General features: G+C 47.9%; 2 protein-coding genes across 2 annotated transcripts in view; both read right to left on the bottom strand.

Annotated features, from left to right (window-relative positions):
* Positions 1-680: 680 nt before the first annotated feature.
* On the bottom strand, positions 681-12,097 carry LOC140215932 (uncharacterized). The gene is made up of 4 exons (XM_072286256.1): positions 11,787-12,097; positions 9,871-10,026; positions 1,581-1,706; positions 681-1,193 (listed from the first exon to the last, which is right to left on the bottom strand). The coding sequence occupies exons 1-4, from the start codon at positions 12,012-12,014 to the stop codon at positions 927-929; spliced, it is 777 nt and encodes a 258-aa protein (XP_072142357.1). The 5' UTR covers positions 12,015-12,097; the 3' UTR covers positions 681-926.
* A 68-nt stretch (positions 12,098-12,165) lies between these two features.
* LOC126541989 (uncharacterized) overlaps positions 12,166-16,322 on the bottom strand; it is a 20,962-nt gene continuing 16,805 nt past the window's right edge. The window contains exons 7-8 of the mRNA XM_072286255.1: positions 14,487-14,642; positions 12,166-12,568 (exon numbers count right to left, since the gene is read on the bottom strand). Coding sequence (XP_072142356.1) covers positions 12,344-12,568; positions 14,487-14,642 — 381 coding nt within the window. The 3' untranslated portion in view covers positions 12,166-12,343. The remainder of the gene's footprint in view (positions 12,569-14,486; positions 14,643-16,322) is intronic.

Raw genomic sequence — 16,322 nt, 5'->3', positions numbered from 1 at the left:
ATGTTATGTCTGTATATAGCTCGCCGCGCGCAGTGTATCATACGCGTGAAGCACGTGGTATGGGTAAAGACAACGTTCGCGTGCGGTCATCAGGTTGTGAACGTGAAACACGCACAAGTTCTGCGTACAGAAAGGAAATAGTTGCAGCACAACTGGAGCTGACGTCTTGATTTCATCAAATAAGTTGATTTTTTTTACTTGAATTTATTTTCAACGTAAATTACGAGGCACCACTGCCCTCAGTGCTGACACAGCACAATGTTATTACCCGTTATCACTACCGAAAACACTGACAACTCAGCCTTTGCACTGTGAAAGGCAAGAAACTTAAGAAAAACAAAATGACAGAGGCCCAGTCAAGACAGTAGTAGCTGGCGTGTATACAAGTACGAAGAGAATAACAACGACAACAACGGCACGATGAGCAGAAAAGCTATGACGAGATAAAGATTATGGCGTAACGACAGGACTATGTCGACGATAAGGATAATGATGACGGCATGGCCGGCCTACACGCGAAGTGATGCATTAATCGTTAATGAAATCCTTATTGATGCTTAACAGATTTCTATTCTGGCGTGTACTTCCGGCGAACAGCACGATGGTGATGCAATCGTGAGACTCCGAAGAAATAATTTGATACGCTCGTAAAAGCAGGTTGCTGTAGAAGGATCCCCACATTCGGTGCACGTAACATCCTCGCACGTTACGCATATTTAATTTTGGAAAATCGCAAGACGCATCAATCGCACACAAGACACTTGCCACAATAGCAGTCAATAGTCGCAAGCGCACGTGGTTTAGCATATTGGGCGTCAGGCGGAACCGCTCGCGCACTGCCGTCTCGGCCTGTGAACGTTAATCTCAGCCTGGTTGATGGGCGTCGCAGGCAGGCGTGCGGCGGGTTGTGACAAGAAGCTCGGTGCTCACTCCGACGGTGGTGAGGAGGCGGGCCACAAGCAGTAGCAGAACTTGCGGTACGGCATGTTGGGCACGCAATGCGAGCTGTTGCCGTATAGGGAGATGCGCAGCACTTCCCCGATGACGGTGACAACACCGTTGAAAACGCGCGCCGTCGCCTCGAACACGGCCTCGCCCGGAACCGTCACGAGGGTGACGGTGAGCTCCCGGACGTCGGTGTGACCCCAACCGCCAGAAAAGAGCCACTCTGTCCATGAAGGTGCAAAGCTGACCTGCGTGTAGAATTTGGTGAGTTGGTTGTCAGACCACTATATATTCAGCTGGAGAAGCAGACCCTTAAATACTGTCTCCTGGAATCTTAAAAGACCGTTATTATTTTTACTCCTAGCGGTAGTTTTGTGGATATTAGCGGCGAGAAGCTGGAGTGGCGCCTTCTTGCGAGTGACGTCACTGCCAGGACGTCGCTCGCTCCGGCTCGCTCGGCTGCCGCGCGCACTCTTTCCCTTCGTGCATGCTTGGGGTATCGGTGGCTCGAGCCGTACTTATTAGATAGTTTTAGTACTGCGCCATGACGATACGTACGTAGCACGCAAGAGCTTCGCGGAACGTAGTAGCGCATGTCACATGAGGCCTCTTTGTACTGGGAAATGTGTGCTCACGCTGTTCCTTGGGTCTTCGATGACGTGAGCGTAGGCGCTGTCAACGTGCAGGAGGCTAAGCCGAGCGCATCGTGGGGAGTACGGCTCCAGTATGCGGTTGATTTCGCGGACAACTGCTTCGGCCACCTGGAGTGCATGGAGAAATGAGCATATTGATGATACTGGGCATTGCTTCGAAATGTCGAAGCGAAAAGTGCAACTGAGATCGCTCTTTCTTCTTTTCTAATCCATTTTGTCTCGACATTAAGTAACGGCGGTCCGCGGTAACAACAAACAACATCATGTGAAACATCATGTAACATCGTGTGCAACAAATATAAATTTCTCATAATGTAATGCAGGCTCTCCACTATGTTATCCCTCTGCTTTCAGTCGCTTCATATTGCTCGCCACCGCGGGTCCATTTACACCGGCTCGGTTGCACTTACTCCTAAAATCCGAAGTTTCGGAAGGCTGACCACGTCCAAATTTACCTGTGGAGATATATTTCCGACGTTCAAGCAAAATATTTTTGATAGTCTTGGGGCCCTTTTCACACATGAGTCGTCGTCGCAAAGTTTCCTGTGTTAATTCCTCACTCCTACATAACATGGTCTGGCTCCAAGCAGTACGGCCACTGCTTTCTGAATTCTAGTAAGGTGTCTCCGATTCCATGCTTTACGTCTTAAAGGGGATTTGCTCTCCTAAAGCGTTGCTCCACTTACGTTCCGTTGACTACATTTAACGTTCCAGTAATTCACCAACCAGCTGTCTTCAGTATCAAGGTGTCGAACCGAAAAGCTTTCGGTTCGGTGCAGGTTCAGGTTCAGCCTTCTTTTTTAAAATCATCATCATATTATTATTATTTTATGAAACCATATTTTCCTGTTTGGTTCAAGTTCAGCGGCGGATCAGAACTATAATGGTTCCAACCGGTTTTAGCCGGTTCATACGGGTTCATGACTGTTAGAAATTAAGGAGAATGAAAAGGTTTAATTTCAACTATATACCAGCGAATTTAGTTGAGTAGTAGAGTTTACTGTAAAACTTTTATATTCACACTCCCTTAATTTACGTGACTACCCTGATTGGAAGATGTCACAATATGTAAGGCCACGAAAAAGCATCAGGGAAGAAATATGGAAGCGATGTTGAAAACTAAGGGCGCTAGAAATTTATTTTGTTGGCTAGTTCTCGTGGTTATACCACCTAAAACGTGGTGTATCCAATTTATTTGGCTGCGCAAGCTTGCGCTATGCCAGTCTCCTGAAATGCTGTATATGTGACGGCTATATGCATAGGGAACCTCGAGCCAAGCGGAGGTAGTTCTGTGATTCTATGAGCCAAGCGGTGTGCAGCGACCCCATCAGTGACGCCATTAGAGGATATTTGCCATCTAAGTTAAGTGGCCAGGTATCCAGCGTCTCGTTTGCTCGCCGGTGACGATAAATCAAGCTGCATCTTCAAGAACCCTTGTGAATCAACAGCCTTTCATTCCAAAAAGGTTTCGCATCCGGTGCAGGATCACCGCCTCCCTTGTGGTGTATGCCAGAAGCCTCACGTACGCCTCCAATACCGCGAATTACAAAGAAGGTTCAGATGTCACCAACAGCTCTGAAGCGGATTACTTTAACGCTGTTACACGAACCGTATGCGGCTTGCGCCTCCACGATTACACGGGCGGTTTGGCCACGTCTACCAATTCAACGGCCGCTGTCGTTGTTCTGGCCTGTTCGGTATAGCAGACAAATTCCGAACGTGGCATATCAACACGTCCACAGGATCAGGGCCTGCCGCACTTCGTGCCGCTGTTGAATGTATTGAAAAGCAATCACCATGTAAATGGGGAGCGTGATTCTGCGATTCTAAAGCAGCATTCAAAGCCTGCGGGTGGCACTGCGCCACGGAAATTATGAGCAGTTGCGTTCAAGTTAATAGAAAACTCTAGAAACCATCGCTGTTTGTCTTCCTCACTACAAATGTAATCCCGCCCCTTATGTAACACCCCCTGAAATGGGGGCCTTTAAGGAATAAAACTGAACTGAACTGAACTGAACGTGATGTTATTTTCCAGTGGTGTTATTTAATTATGTTATTTACATGCTCGTATCACTATCAAAAAATTTGCAGGACGCTTAAGCTTCGCCTTGAAGGGTCAAACACGATAGCATCCAAAGATCCCTGACTGCTTGTAACGCTTCCCGGCAACCGCAGCTTTCTTGCGGATGTGCGAAGGGGAGCGCCATCTGGATGGTGTTGCAAAGAACCGAGCGGGCCACGCCGCTCTATGAAGGCTAGAAACGCTAGAAACGCTGGAAAAGGGGTTTGTGTATGAGTTTCCGCGTAACAGAAGTACGTTTTCTGGTATATTGAAATTACAATCCGACGCTAACATGTCTGTACGTTGTGTTTAAGTAGTACTTTACCATTTTTTTGACGCATTTCACTTTGAGGCATTTAATTCGGTAACGCCTCTGCATCACGCGGAGTGCCTGCATGGTTGTGGTTCGGAATTATTTGTAGCGAAACGACGGTCGACGCCTACACCAGAGTTTTCGCGACGTAGGTCCTTTAACGCTATCGTGTTAGGAAGGACAAAGCCAAGTGACTTCGACGAATTGCTCGCTACGTTACGCTGGCTCTTTGGAAATCTCTGGAGTACTCTAACCATCGTGTTGCACATGCTTCGATTAACCACTGCAGCTGCGAATACCATCGAAGCTCTCCCGTTGACATATTACACGGCTGTGCCACCTACTACTGGGTGAAGCTTTCACAAATTGATGGTCCTTCCTCGATGTAATGGCTAATTGTTCTATATATGCGACCACTCTAACTTTGCGGAGGCTATCAAGCACTTGATTGCCTCTGCCACTGCACCCAACCAGCCAACTCGACTGTCGAGCTCTTATAGAGGCAAATATACTGGGTGCTTGACCTCAACCATTACCAACTCAGAAAGCTAATAAACTAAATAAGGGATGAAAAGTGGGTTTGTTAGTACATCAAGAGAATACTTGGAAACAGCGCGAGAAGTCTGGCTGCACTCAGCTCGTCTATTCTTGCCCAGTCTTTACGTGCGGTTCTCGGGCATTCCGGAAAGCTGCATGTATTGTAATGATCTTTCAAAAATCAACGGACCTGTAAAGACGCCGACAGGTAACCTGTGTCTTCTACTGTGTCCGTGAACTTTACCTCTTTTTACCTTTGCCTTCTCCTTTATTATTTGAATTACTCGTGCCTTAGCTCCGAAGCCCCGAACAAGCTAACCAAGCTGCCGTCCGTCCGGTTAACCTCCCTGCCTTTCCTCGTTTCTGTTTTGTGCCCTCTTTGCACTACTTCAGCTGCGTCGCGATAGTGCAAGCGTACTAAGGCATGAATTTCGTGTTCGCTCCTGATTTAACATAGTATTAAAGTCCACGTATAGAGGCTACAGAATTGATCCGTACATATGAAGCCGAAACCGCGAAGTTTAGTTGCCGCTAATATGCCGAATGTCCCCAATTCGCGAGCTGTTCGCGCCATGAGATTATTAGATTTTGTATTATTTCTACACTTACGCGAGAAATTACGCATAGAACTAAATACACTGTGACCCGAGACACGCAGGAATACTGTGATTCGTTTACGAAGACCTACGTGACCCCAATCAGGTGAGAACACATTTAATTCCGTTTAGTTGCGCCTGTAAGCTGTCGTACATGCGCGTGCACTTCACCCATTGAAGTTAAGGGACTAGTAAGGGACTAATGCCATATATGCTCGTGTATGGTCTGCACTTTTAGCGCGCAGCTCTTAGGCGCCTGTTCCTTCGGCGAGCGTGGGCGTTGTTTTACGGCGTAACCAAGCGAACGAGCACAGCGAAAGGTGAGAGCGAACGGGGAGCGCTGCGGGGGAGGAAAAAATTGGAGGACGCTTAAGCTTCGCCGTCAAGCGTGGAACGCGATAGTGTTATTGCACCCCGTTCGCAACGCCCACTCATTCGATCGGCATGCTCTTGACGAGACGAAGGGGGGAAGCGGGCGAGTGGCTCGCCAACTGTTGGGGCAGCGCCGCACATTGCAAGGAGGGGGTCTTCTGTGCTTGCCACAAGATGGCTCTGCGTGTGCGCCAAGCGCAGAAGAAATGTTGCGGAAACGTACTTCGCTACTCGTTTAACTGATACTTGTGTAATTTACATGCTCATGATTACCGATATACACCGCAGTATAACTTTCTACGGCACGTTTCTAAGGCAACACCGCATTCACTAGAGGCGATTTGTGCCGCTTTGAACCATCGAACTCATGGCTGAGTGGTAGCGTCTCCGTCTCACATTCCGGAGACCCTGGTTCGATTCCAACCCAGCCCATCTTGCAAGTTGTTTTTATTTATGAATTGCCTTCCGGGAATTTTGGCTCATGGCCAACGCCACCGACGCCGACACAGGCTTTTCTGCGACACGAGCTCCTTAACGCTATCGCGTTAAAATGAGGCGAGAGCAAGAGACGCGAGCAGGAAAGTGGAGAGGAGGATACAACCTAACCATGAGGTGGAAAGCGGAGGGAGGCATGGCGAAAGCGGGAGAAGAAAAGCGTAGTGCTGCGCAAGACTATCGACGACCGCTACAAGATGCTGCCAGAGGAGCGCGCCGTCGTCTGTTCACCGGAGTGATGCGGCGAGCGCGTCGCACGATACCATATACGGAAACAACGTGCTCCATGAGCTGAGGTCTGTTTGCGGCGGCTGCTGTGAATCACGCCCACGCATCAACCACGCTCTGCCTGTCGTGATCTCCCGATTAGCCAGGCAGTCGCGTCACATTTCGTTCCGTTTGCAACGTGCTGCACGAGACAGATTGTCAGCGCCAGCCAATATATCGCGAAATGAAAACAAGTATAGACGAGGCAACCTAAAGTTTGCCCGCGCGGCACCAGCGCCGAATGCTCCCCTAGCGGACCGATGGAAGTTTCGAGGGTCGTCGCTGCGCGAGCGCGCGCCCGTGATCTGTTCGGCGGGAGCGCTCGTGCTGGCTCGGGCGCGTTGTTTTTGCGATGGCGAGTGCGATCTCATCAGCGAGGAAAGGTGGCACGCAATACTGCTGTATTGTTGATTGCCCTAACAGCCTCGAAAACACGAAAGGTCGAACGCCGCCCGTGAAATTCTACAGATTTCCGGGGAAGTGGTACGAGAAGGTCAGACGACAAGCATGGATAATTGCAGTGCGCCGAGTCAAGTAAGCACCATACTTTCGTATTCGCGTGCAATATCGCGGCTGCTCGATGAAACGGAATAGTGATATGCCTGTTTTTAGCGCCCAACCGTTTGTTTAGTCATGCCGCGTTGTTGAATTGTGTTGACATCCGCTGTTAGCGGTAAATGCATGCGTGTTGCGACGCTGAGCTTGACGACGCGAGCTCGATTCCCGGCCACAGCGGCCGCATTTCGATAGGGGCGAAGTGCAAGAACGCCCTTGTTACCGCGTGCTTTGATTTTTGTGCACGTTAAAGAACCCCCGGAGGTAATAAGTATTCCTGAGACTAACCATTACAGCGTGCCTCATAATGATTTAGTGGTTTTGCATGGTTTTGGCAGTTAAAACCCCCGAATTTATTTGATTCTACTGTGCCTTCACTCGCAATCGGCATGGACGAGCTTTAGAGAATTATTTCCATTTTTCAAACGCTGCAACTTAATTTACTAGTTGTGCAGGTAACGAAAGGGGACGCGCGCTAGTTTTGTCTGATAGCAGACAGCATTTAATGCAAGCCGCGGTCGTCGCGTGCGTCGGTAAGCGGCAGATCGGAAAGCAGCCGATCGAGACGTGCGCGTTATGTTTGTTGTTTGGCCATGCTTTCTAAGTTCACAATATCCAAGCTTGCTTTAAGGCAATTACCACCTTGCACATTCTTGCTGATTCACTCTTCCTGCCAAAAACCTTCGTTTCCTGTAGTAGCCGGCCATCGGTGCAAGCTTACTTTAGCTGTTCGCCCGACGAGGCACTAGATTTGCTTTGGTGAGGCATGTATCTCTAATGCTTGCGCTCGTGCTGTTGGTCCTAAGGCCTGTTAACGTGGTCTGGGTTCATTTCGCGGAGCAGTCTGTACGAGCCGATCCTCATTAGCAGTGAAAACGCACCTTGCTGATTAATGCGATGAGTTGCAATGACTCCAACATCTGCATTGAATAAGGCGTGATATACACTAAATATTTATTGCAGCATGATTCAAAGCAATATGCGCCTATGTAGTATTTAAATTGTTAATTTTGAGCAGATGTGTGTTTTGGCTGTTGTGTTCTAGGATTTCGTGTATCCTGGGAAGGAAACTGCTTTAGTGTTCTGGTGAAGCAGCGTACTGACCAGGACAAGGCAGACACACACATGAATACAAGACACTCGCTGTGTTTGTTTCTCTCCTATTTGTACTGGTCAGTGCGCTGCTTCACCAACACGGTATGATGATTAATCACCAACTCGCCCAACTTCCCACATTACTGCGTTAGCTTTATAATGCAGTTCTCTTCGTGCCACGCAGTGACGTTATTGGGGCAAGAAATAGGCATCACAAGTTACAGGCACTAGCATCTCCGAATCACCATGTATTAAATGCATGTACAGTTTGCCAAAAACAGCTTAATTTGTGATTTGCCTGAACCTAAGCCTGAGAGTGTATAATGAGCTATAGGCTAGGCCACGTTGTTGAAGGTGGGAAGATGGTCTTTCTCGTTAGTAACGTTCCATGCTCATTTGTGCCTAATACATGTGTTCTTTCTGTGCTCGCAGTGCTGATGACACTTCCTGGGAGCCATCCAAAAGCATGCGAATTTACAAAAACAAGCAGGCTTTGCGAAGCAAAGACATCGATAACGCTTGCCGTTGTTCGCTGACAGCTCCGCGCAAATCAGAACGAACACAAACGTGTAATTTACTAATGCTCCAGCCAAGAAATTTAGCAGCAAAAGGGGGAAGCACAAAATGAGAGCAGCCGTGTGCGCGCACTCAGCTACCGAGGAAACTAACGGCAATCGTCACCGTCCCTCCACATCTCTGCAAGTATGCATGGCCGCTTTGTGCCTGCATCATATAGAAATAAAGTGGCTAAACTTCTGAACTTGGTGTATACCTCTAAATCGACATCGTATACGATCTTGGACACCTGTGACACGCACTTGGCTTTCACTGTCACATCACCGTCCACGATTTGTTGAACGCCGTACACGTGCGGAAGCAGACGCTCCCCTTTCGTGAGGTTGCCGCCACGAAAGAATCTGTCCGCGTCGGCAGCCTTCTTGAAACCGCATTGCAATCTCTGCGTCGCTGTTGCGCAAGCAGGCGATATGCCGCCGTCGAAAACTGAGCGCCGTGAGAACGAGCAGCGAAGAAACGCGCGGGCGAACCGGTGTAAACAAAGCGGAGACCGCGCCACGGCACGACCACGCTGCATCACGTTTCCACATTGGGGGCGCTGTCAGGAGGCGCAGTAGCGCCGCCTGGCCATGGTTTTCTCGTCTATAGAGCTGCGCTCAAATTTTCGCGTTAGGGAGTATCGTAATCGTCGGTGAATTATTCTTTTTTCTCGAAATCTTGACGAGGTGCCGTGCGTACATGGGGGTGGATCATTGTGGTCAACTTTTTCTATTTGTTTGCAATTTTAATTTTTTCTATTTGTTCACACAAGCACGCCATGCAGCTGGTGCCCGTCTATATTCTTGAGTACTGTTTTTGTCCCCGTAGGTTCGATTCGGTTCGGCAGCACACTCATAGATACAGTCATCCCAAGTGTTCTCCATCACGTTAGCTATGACTGGGATGTGAAAGCTTTTCACAACTATGTCCGAAGAACACACATTCTCTGTGCTAAGAATTCAAGAGCATGCACACATGCTGCGGAGCTCTCTTCAGTTCTCGAATTCTTTATATGGAGCATTTTCTTTTCGAATTTTACACTGCCAAGTTGGGAGGGGGGGGGGGGCGGCTATTATGTGAGTGAGGCCCTTAGTCGAGTATATACGGCATATTAAGATTTGGTAACGACGTAGACCTGTGTGACAGGCGTTGCCGTTACAAAGCTTATTCTATTCGGCACAATCTGCAATTCTGACGACGCACCCATGCAAGCAGCTGAAACTGACGTTGTCACATATCTTCTTTTTCCTGTCATGTTAAGGACTTTTGCACCATCTTGTAGTTTTTTTTTTATCAATTATTACGTTATGTTATGGCCATGTGACACTATACCCATCCATCGTTGCACTAAAATTAAGAGTACAACACTACACAGCACAGCACACGCAGGCACGCACACACGCTCGTACGCACGCACGCACACACCTGAGGAACTGGCCGCGAAGACGTTGAGATGGATGTTCGGCGGAGACACGAGCACCACTGTTTCTCCATGCCGGTGTCGTCGCATGTCCTGTTCATGCGAACCGGGGTGAACAGTGACGTCATTCGAATTCCGTCGTACTTGCGCTGCGTCTCCCGCTGTGGGCGAAAAAGCGGGGAGAGGATGTATTTCAGAACACCTATGTGTACCACCAGAGCTCTTTTCAACGGCAATAGATGTCGGCGCCTTTTTCGGGCGTCGAAATGATTCGCGGCATGGAAAGTACCCGATGTCAGCCACATGCACGCGCTTCAGTGTCAGACGCTTCTGGATAATGCAAATCAGAGATCTGCGCCAGTGCTTTCCTGTCATTGTTTTTCAGTGTCGACTTCATTATGCTATAAAGAGGCTCAAATCCAAACAGGAGAGAAGTTGACAGGAAGGTGGTGTCTTGAAGTTATCCGGCATGGTCGCATATGTCGCTGGAGCTAACGTTTAGACAAAAGGAAACGCTGGCTCCAGCGACATTCCTTATTCGACCACTGTTGATCCTATAAAGAGGCTGATAATTTTCTCACCTCCTTTCAAATGAAGTTCACCGCATTTCAACCCAATGTGTAGTCTGTGAAATACTACAGCTTTATTCACCTGTTCTGTGGATTATCAGCTTCCCCTTCTTTACGGGCAAGTTCATCCTTTCCACTTTATTTATTTATTTATTTATTTGTTTATTTCACATTATTCAAGACAATTTACACAGGGAATTGTCCTTATTGTCATAGCGAGAGGCATATACAGAGTGCCTGACAAGACCATGTCACACTTCGCAGCATATTGCGACCAGCATCTCGGGAAGCCTGTACGCCCTTCATATAAACGCCCCACTGCATCATTAGAACTATAGTAGGGTAGATATGCTCGACGCTTGAATGTCACGCTCACCTACATATATGCTAATGTTCTTCCCTATCCAGCCAACGGAAATGCGGGAACGTGTCGTACTCCTTGCCGAGATCTCCCGAAAAAGACGTCTCATCGTCCCACTAGGGAGTAGTTTCGCGCGCACTGTTTAGCAGCCATGGTTTTGAGACAACGAACAATTTCAAGGCGCACAAGAAGCGATTACGAAAGTGAAGTCGAATTCACAAAGGTTTTCGCTCGTAAGTGCTCTTGACAACTGGCAGGCCGCCATCACTAATAACGTGTGTGACACCACGTTTAGCTGGTACCTATACTGTTGCGGAAAATTTTAGCGTAAGGACTTCTTTGTGAATCGGGTTCGTGAAGTTTGACAGAAATCCGTGTCTGAAATTTGGAAGTGTCGCAGAATAGCGATGTCATCGCGACGATGCAATGGGGCACATAGAGGCACAAACTACATGCTGAAACTCTGGGTCGTTGTATAGCACAAAAGGACGATTGCGTTATGCCAGCATTAAACGGTGTGTAAAAGGAACTAGGCCCTTCAACCACCGAGTAGACATCTGCGTACGCTACTTGTCTTCCTACGACAGCAGTTAAGTGCTCAAAAATGTGTTTGCCATGTCAGTATCGCCCCTCTGTCCATTCCGTTACGCTGCGTCGTCATCCTCAGCTTCACCATCGCCACAGGGTAAAGAGAAAGACATGCAGCAAATGAATGAAGAATAGAAAATAAAACATCGGTACATCTTTAACCCCCGGTGGTGGCATAGTGGCTACGGCGTTGCATTGCTAAGCTCGAGGACGCGGGATCGCATCCCGACCACGGCGGCCACATTTCGATGAGGGCGAAACGCCCGAGGGCCATGCCCCGGGTGCTCGTCTGGAGTCCCCGCTAAGGTGTGCCTCGTAATAATATCGTGGTTTTCGCACGCAAAGCGGCAGAAATTAATTAATTACTCCTTTAGGAGCGCAAACGTGTAGCGCGCGCGCGTACCAAGAAGGGCTCAGTGCTGGGCGCATCGAGGAGCTTGAAGTCTTCCAGCACGCTCCGCAGCGTGGCATGCACGTCGAGCGGCGTGGTCAGGCGGTGCGCGTTCTCCTTGAGCACGTGCAGGAGGTGCGGGTGGTGACGGGTGAGGCTTCGCGGCAGGTACCACAGGTGGCCCGGCATGCGCCCCTCGAGCAGGCCGGCGAACGTGCGACGGATGCTACCCCAGCGCATGCCGTGGTCGCTCAAGAACACCACGATGGTTCTGTTCAGGTGGCCGCCCTCGTACAGCGACTGCACGCGCCCGCAAACGTTCTCAATAGGGTTTCCAGCACAACAAAAGATACTTAAATGTGGTCGAACAAGTAATGTCGCTATAGAGTGGAAGGTTTAAACAAGGGGACGTACTTGTCTTCGTCACTGCAGCAACTGCGTTACTCAAAAGCAGTTGCTGCATCGACGAAGGCAAATTAGGACAAGATGGCGTCAAGTATCACCAAGTAGCCTCTACAGCAAGGCTGTTGGGTAAGTGACTCTGTTACTTTTGACAAAGATTGTTCATCTTAGAAACGAGAGACGCTCGTGTGTGAGGGTGGACTCGCCTCGAAGAATTTGTGGAAGATCTCGTCCCCACCCCAGCGTGTCGAGGCGTAGTCGTGCGTGAGCGAGTTGATCCAGGTGAAGGCGAAGTACGGCTCGTCATTGAAGGTGATGGCGAAGTCGCGCGTGAAGTTCAACACCACTTCAGCGACCAGAGACTGGCCCACACATAGGTAGCAGTTGAGGAGCTGCAAACATGTCAGCAGACAGGTAGGAAACCTCGTGCTTTGACAAAAAAAAAAAAAAACCGTGTCGTATAGAACTGTTTGGCCTAATGCATGCAAAGACTGCCCAGGCAAACTCAGTTCTGTGTCTATACCGCGTAGTTTCTCCCGCTCTTCTGCTGCTTTATCGATTATCAGTTAGGCGTCTAACAGTTCTTTTCTTTCACCTCTTTCTCGCCGTTCGCTCACACGCCGCAATACCGACAGCTGCTGCCAGACTTAAACCGAACGCGTCTTGAGTTTCTTTTTTTTTTGCGTTTACAGAGACCATGAATCCAAGTATGACCTAGAAATGGCCAGCAGGCTTACAAAAGAAAGCTACCGTTGACTTTGACAATCGCTTACAATGGTTCCTGGCAAAGCATTTTTTTTTTTTGTTGGCCTTAGGATATTTTTCACCCGTTATTTGTTATCCTTTACTGTTCCCTTCTGTGTTTTGTCGTGCGCAAAATGAAATCTTAATTTGGAAGGCAGCGCTGCTGTTCCCATGCATCGCCTGCGCGGTCAGTGGCTATGGCGTTGTGCCGCTGAGGAGGAGGTCGCGGGTTCAATTCCCGGCCGCGTCAGCCGCATGTTAAACGGCTTGGAAAAACGCATTGATGACCTTGAGAATTCTTAATAGTTCACTACAACAAAATGTTGAATGGTGTAGTACGTTGCAAATGTCCATAAAAAATCAGTCTGCATGACAATTACAGCAAAGAAGAGTCCCTGTAACTTTACCTACGTTCTTGACGGCCGTATTCTTACTAAAGTCAACCAACATAAATATTTAGGTTTACTCTAACATCAAAGCTTCATTGGGATTCACAGATAGATATCGTCACTTCTGCTGCCCTGCGTACGCTTTCTTATCTTAGACGTCGCTTCCGGTATACACCGTGGCGTACTAAATTGCTAGCCTACACCACGTTCGTGCGCCCAACTCTAGAATATGTCAACGTCATTTGGTTTCCGCACAATATGTCTAACATAAATAAAATAGAAAAGGTCCAAAGAAAAGCCATCAGATTCATCTACAACAAGTACACTCGTCACGACTCATCCACTAACTTGTTAGTTCGAGCGGGCCTTCCAACACTATTTGTCAGAGCAAAACTAGCGCGCTTGAAATTCTTACACCATGTGCTCCACAAGTGGTTGAAAATAGATTCTTCCATCTACTTATCACTTTCCAAATATCACCTCTCACGCCACAAACACTCGTACACACTAACAGAGTAGTCATTTCATAATGGCACATTTCAATACTCGCTTTTTCCGTTTGCAGTGAAAGCATGGAATAAACTGCACCCAACTATATCTAACACAGTTTGTTTTTCAACTTTCTGTAATCCACTAGATAATGAGTAAACCGGTCGTATTGGGGAACCTTAAACACATTTAGGACTGTCATTTCTGCAATCAGCACAGCGAACTGGTTACGCTGTTTTGCGTACAGTGAGTTTAACGGAACTGCATGTGATCTGCAAATGTATGGCTCGTTTCTGTTGTACACTTTTCCTTTTGCTTTGTTTTCTTCGCCAGTGTTCGACTGTTCATTGCTGTTCTCCTGCTGAAATTGTATGAATGCTCACACCTGCTATGGTCTCGTTCGAGACTGGCAGTATTGAAAAAAAAAAAATGGAGACTCAATGCAAAAGCACTTGCGCAATGTGGTTTGAAAGCGCGTTATAAGGTACCACAGGTGGTCAACGCTAATCCTCAGCCGTTCCGCTACGGTGTCCCTCATAATCCAATGGGCAGTTTCGCGACGGCAAACGCTGTAAGCTATTTAACTTGTTTTATCGTGTGCACAGTCTATAGGCGCGCTGTACGATACAATTCTAAAGGCCTGAATCCAACTGCAACACTTACGGCACACAGGTGAGAGGCAGCGCACCTTATAATTACCCAGCTTTGTTTCAAAGGGAAGGAGCAGCGTCCTCAAGTAGTAGTCCGTGGGCTGTTTCTTGAATCCCGGTTTCAGGTAGTTGAACGTCGATATCGCGGTGTTGTCCTCGGCGTACAAGGTGCGGTAGCCAGCGTTGGCGAACTCCTGCGCGCGAAGTGCGGTGTATTGAGTGTTTTTTGCAATCCTCACCAGAGACTCGACGGATGCGCAGCAACTTATTTCATGTAGAAACGAACGGACGCGTATCGCCTCTTACTAATATCTACTGCGGACGCGTTTACTTCGAATATCGCAGATGATCGCGAAATTGGGTGATAAGTGTTTTAGCTTCCCGTCTCTGGCTCTCACAGAAAAAGAATTAAGTTTCTTGGACGCGGCATCAAATGACTCGTAACTATGTTACATGAATTCGCACTTCATTTTTTTTTCTAAGCGTATGCGTGGTCTACGCCGCCTCCCATGTATAAATATCGACGCAGTGGCACAATAAACGTGGTTGAAAGTTTGCGCTTCGAGTGTCGTCTTCTCTCACGTCCATGTCATTTTTTTTGTCGCACAATATCATTTAAGTAATGGATTACCAACTTGCCCGGAATGCTGCTCTCATTTAATTTTCTTTCCCCCTGCCCTCGCTGAACCCAAGGGCTTCAAGGAGGCCAGAGATGCTTAAATCGACCACTGGGCAGATATCTTTACATTACAATAAAATACGCTCCATCGTTTCCCTAGCTTTACAGCAGCAAGCACATGCTTCTTCTTCCTTCTTATGTCTCGCTTTATAGGTGCGTGGTTTAAGGCATCATGATCTCGCTTCGAAAAGTAGTGAGCTTCCCTTTGAGTTATCATAAATTATTTCTTTCCCGATTTAGTTTTTTCCTCTTACGTAGTTACTAATAGCACGTTTATTTCCCATTGCCGCCGTTCATGAGGTTACCTCTGCCTCTCTGACTTTCCGCTTGACGTTCTTTGTTGCCATGTTGCTCATCGCACAGGTCACATACTTGCTGCTAAGCTTCCTTGTTCTTTTCCTCCATTGTGAAATCAATGTTTTTCCTGTACAAACGCCTGAAAACTGTCCCGGCCAATTTACTTTCTTCCATGTTCGTCACTCACTTCTCATAATCAATTTTACTGTGAGCTTCCCTCACATCAAAACTTGTCCAGCCCATATCATCCTGCACAGCTTCATTTGTAGTCTTCCCATTAGCGCCCAATGCGAGGCGTCCCATTGACCTTTGGTTGCCATCGAGTGCCGATTGTACCCCTGATTTCAAGCAAACAGCCGCATTTCCATATGTAAGTCCTGGAACCATTACACCTTTCCACATACTCCTGAGCACCTGGTACATATTGCATCCCCATAGCGAATACTTGGGATGGATGGGTGGATGGTATGAGCGTCCCCTTTGGAACGGGGCGGTGGGCTGCGCCACCAAGCTCTTGTTATTATACTGCTTAATGTCCTACCTCGGTTAAACAAGAAAAAAAGAAAAACTACTATGAACTCCCACTACCAAATTTTCTTATCCCCTCTTGCGAAGTGTGCTTTTGTAAGCCTCTTAGCGGATGGATGGATGTTATGAGCGTCCCCTTTGGAACGGGGCGGTGGGTTGCGCCGCATTGGATTCTTCTTTTCAAGGTGTTGCGCCACCTGGTGTAGAATAGCCCACATCCGATCGCGGGCTGGCTTCCTTAATGTCTATTATTTGCTGCTGTGCATAGACGTGTTTCAATGGAGAGCGTCTTATTTTGCCGTGGCGCAATACTGCACTGATAGGATGATAATCAGCGCGAAATGTCTTTTTTATTTTTGTACATTTTTAT

Source organism: Dermacentor andersoni, chromosome 2 (genome assembly GCF_023375885.2).
Source record: "Dermacentor andersoni chromosome 2, qqDerAnde1_hic_scaffold, whole genome shotgun sequence".
Taxonomy (NCBI): domain Eukaryota; kingdom Metazoa; phylum Arthropoda; class Arachnida; order Ixodida; family Ixodidae; genus Dermacentor; species Dermacentor andersoni.
The sequence above is the reverse complement of the archived record's forward strand: the minus strand, read 5'-3'. Positions and strand labels throughout refer to the sequence as shown.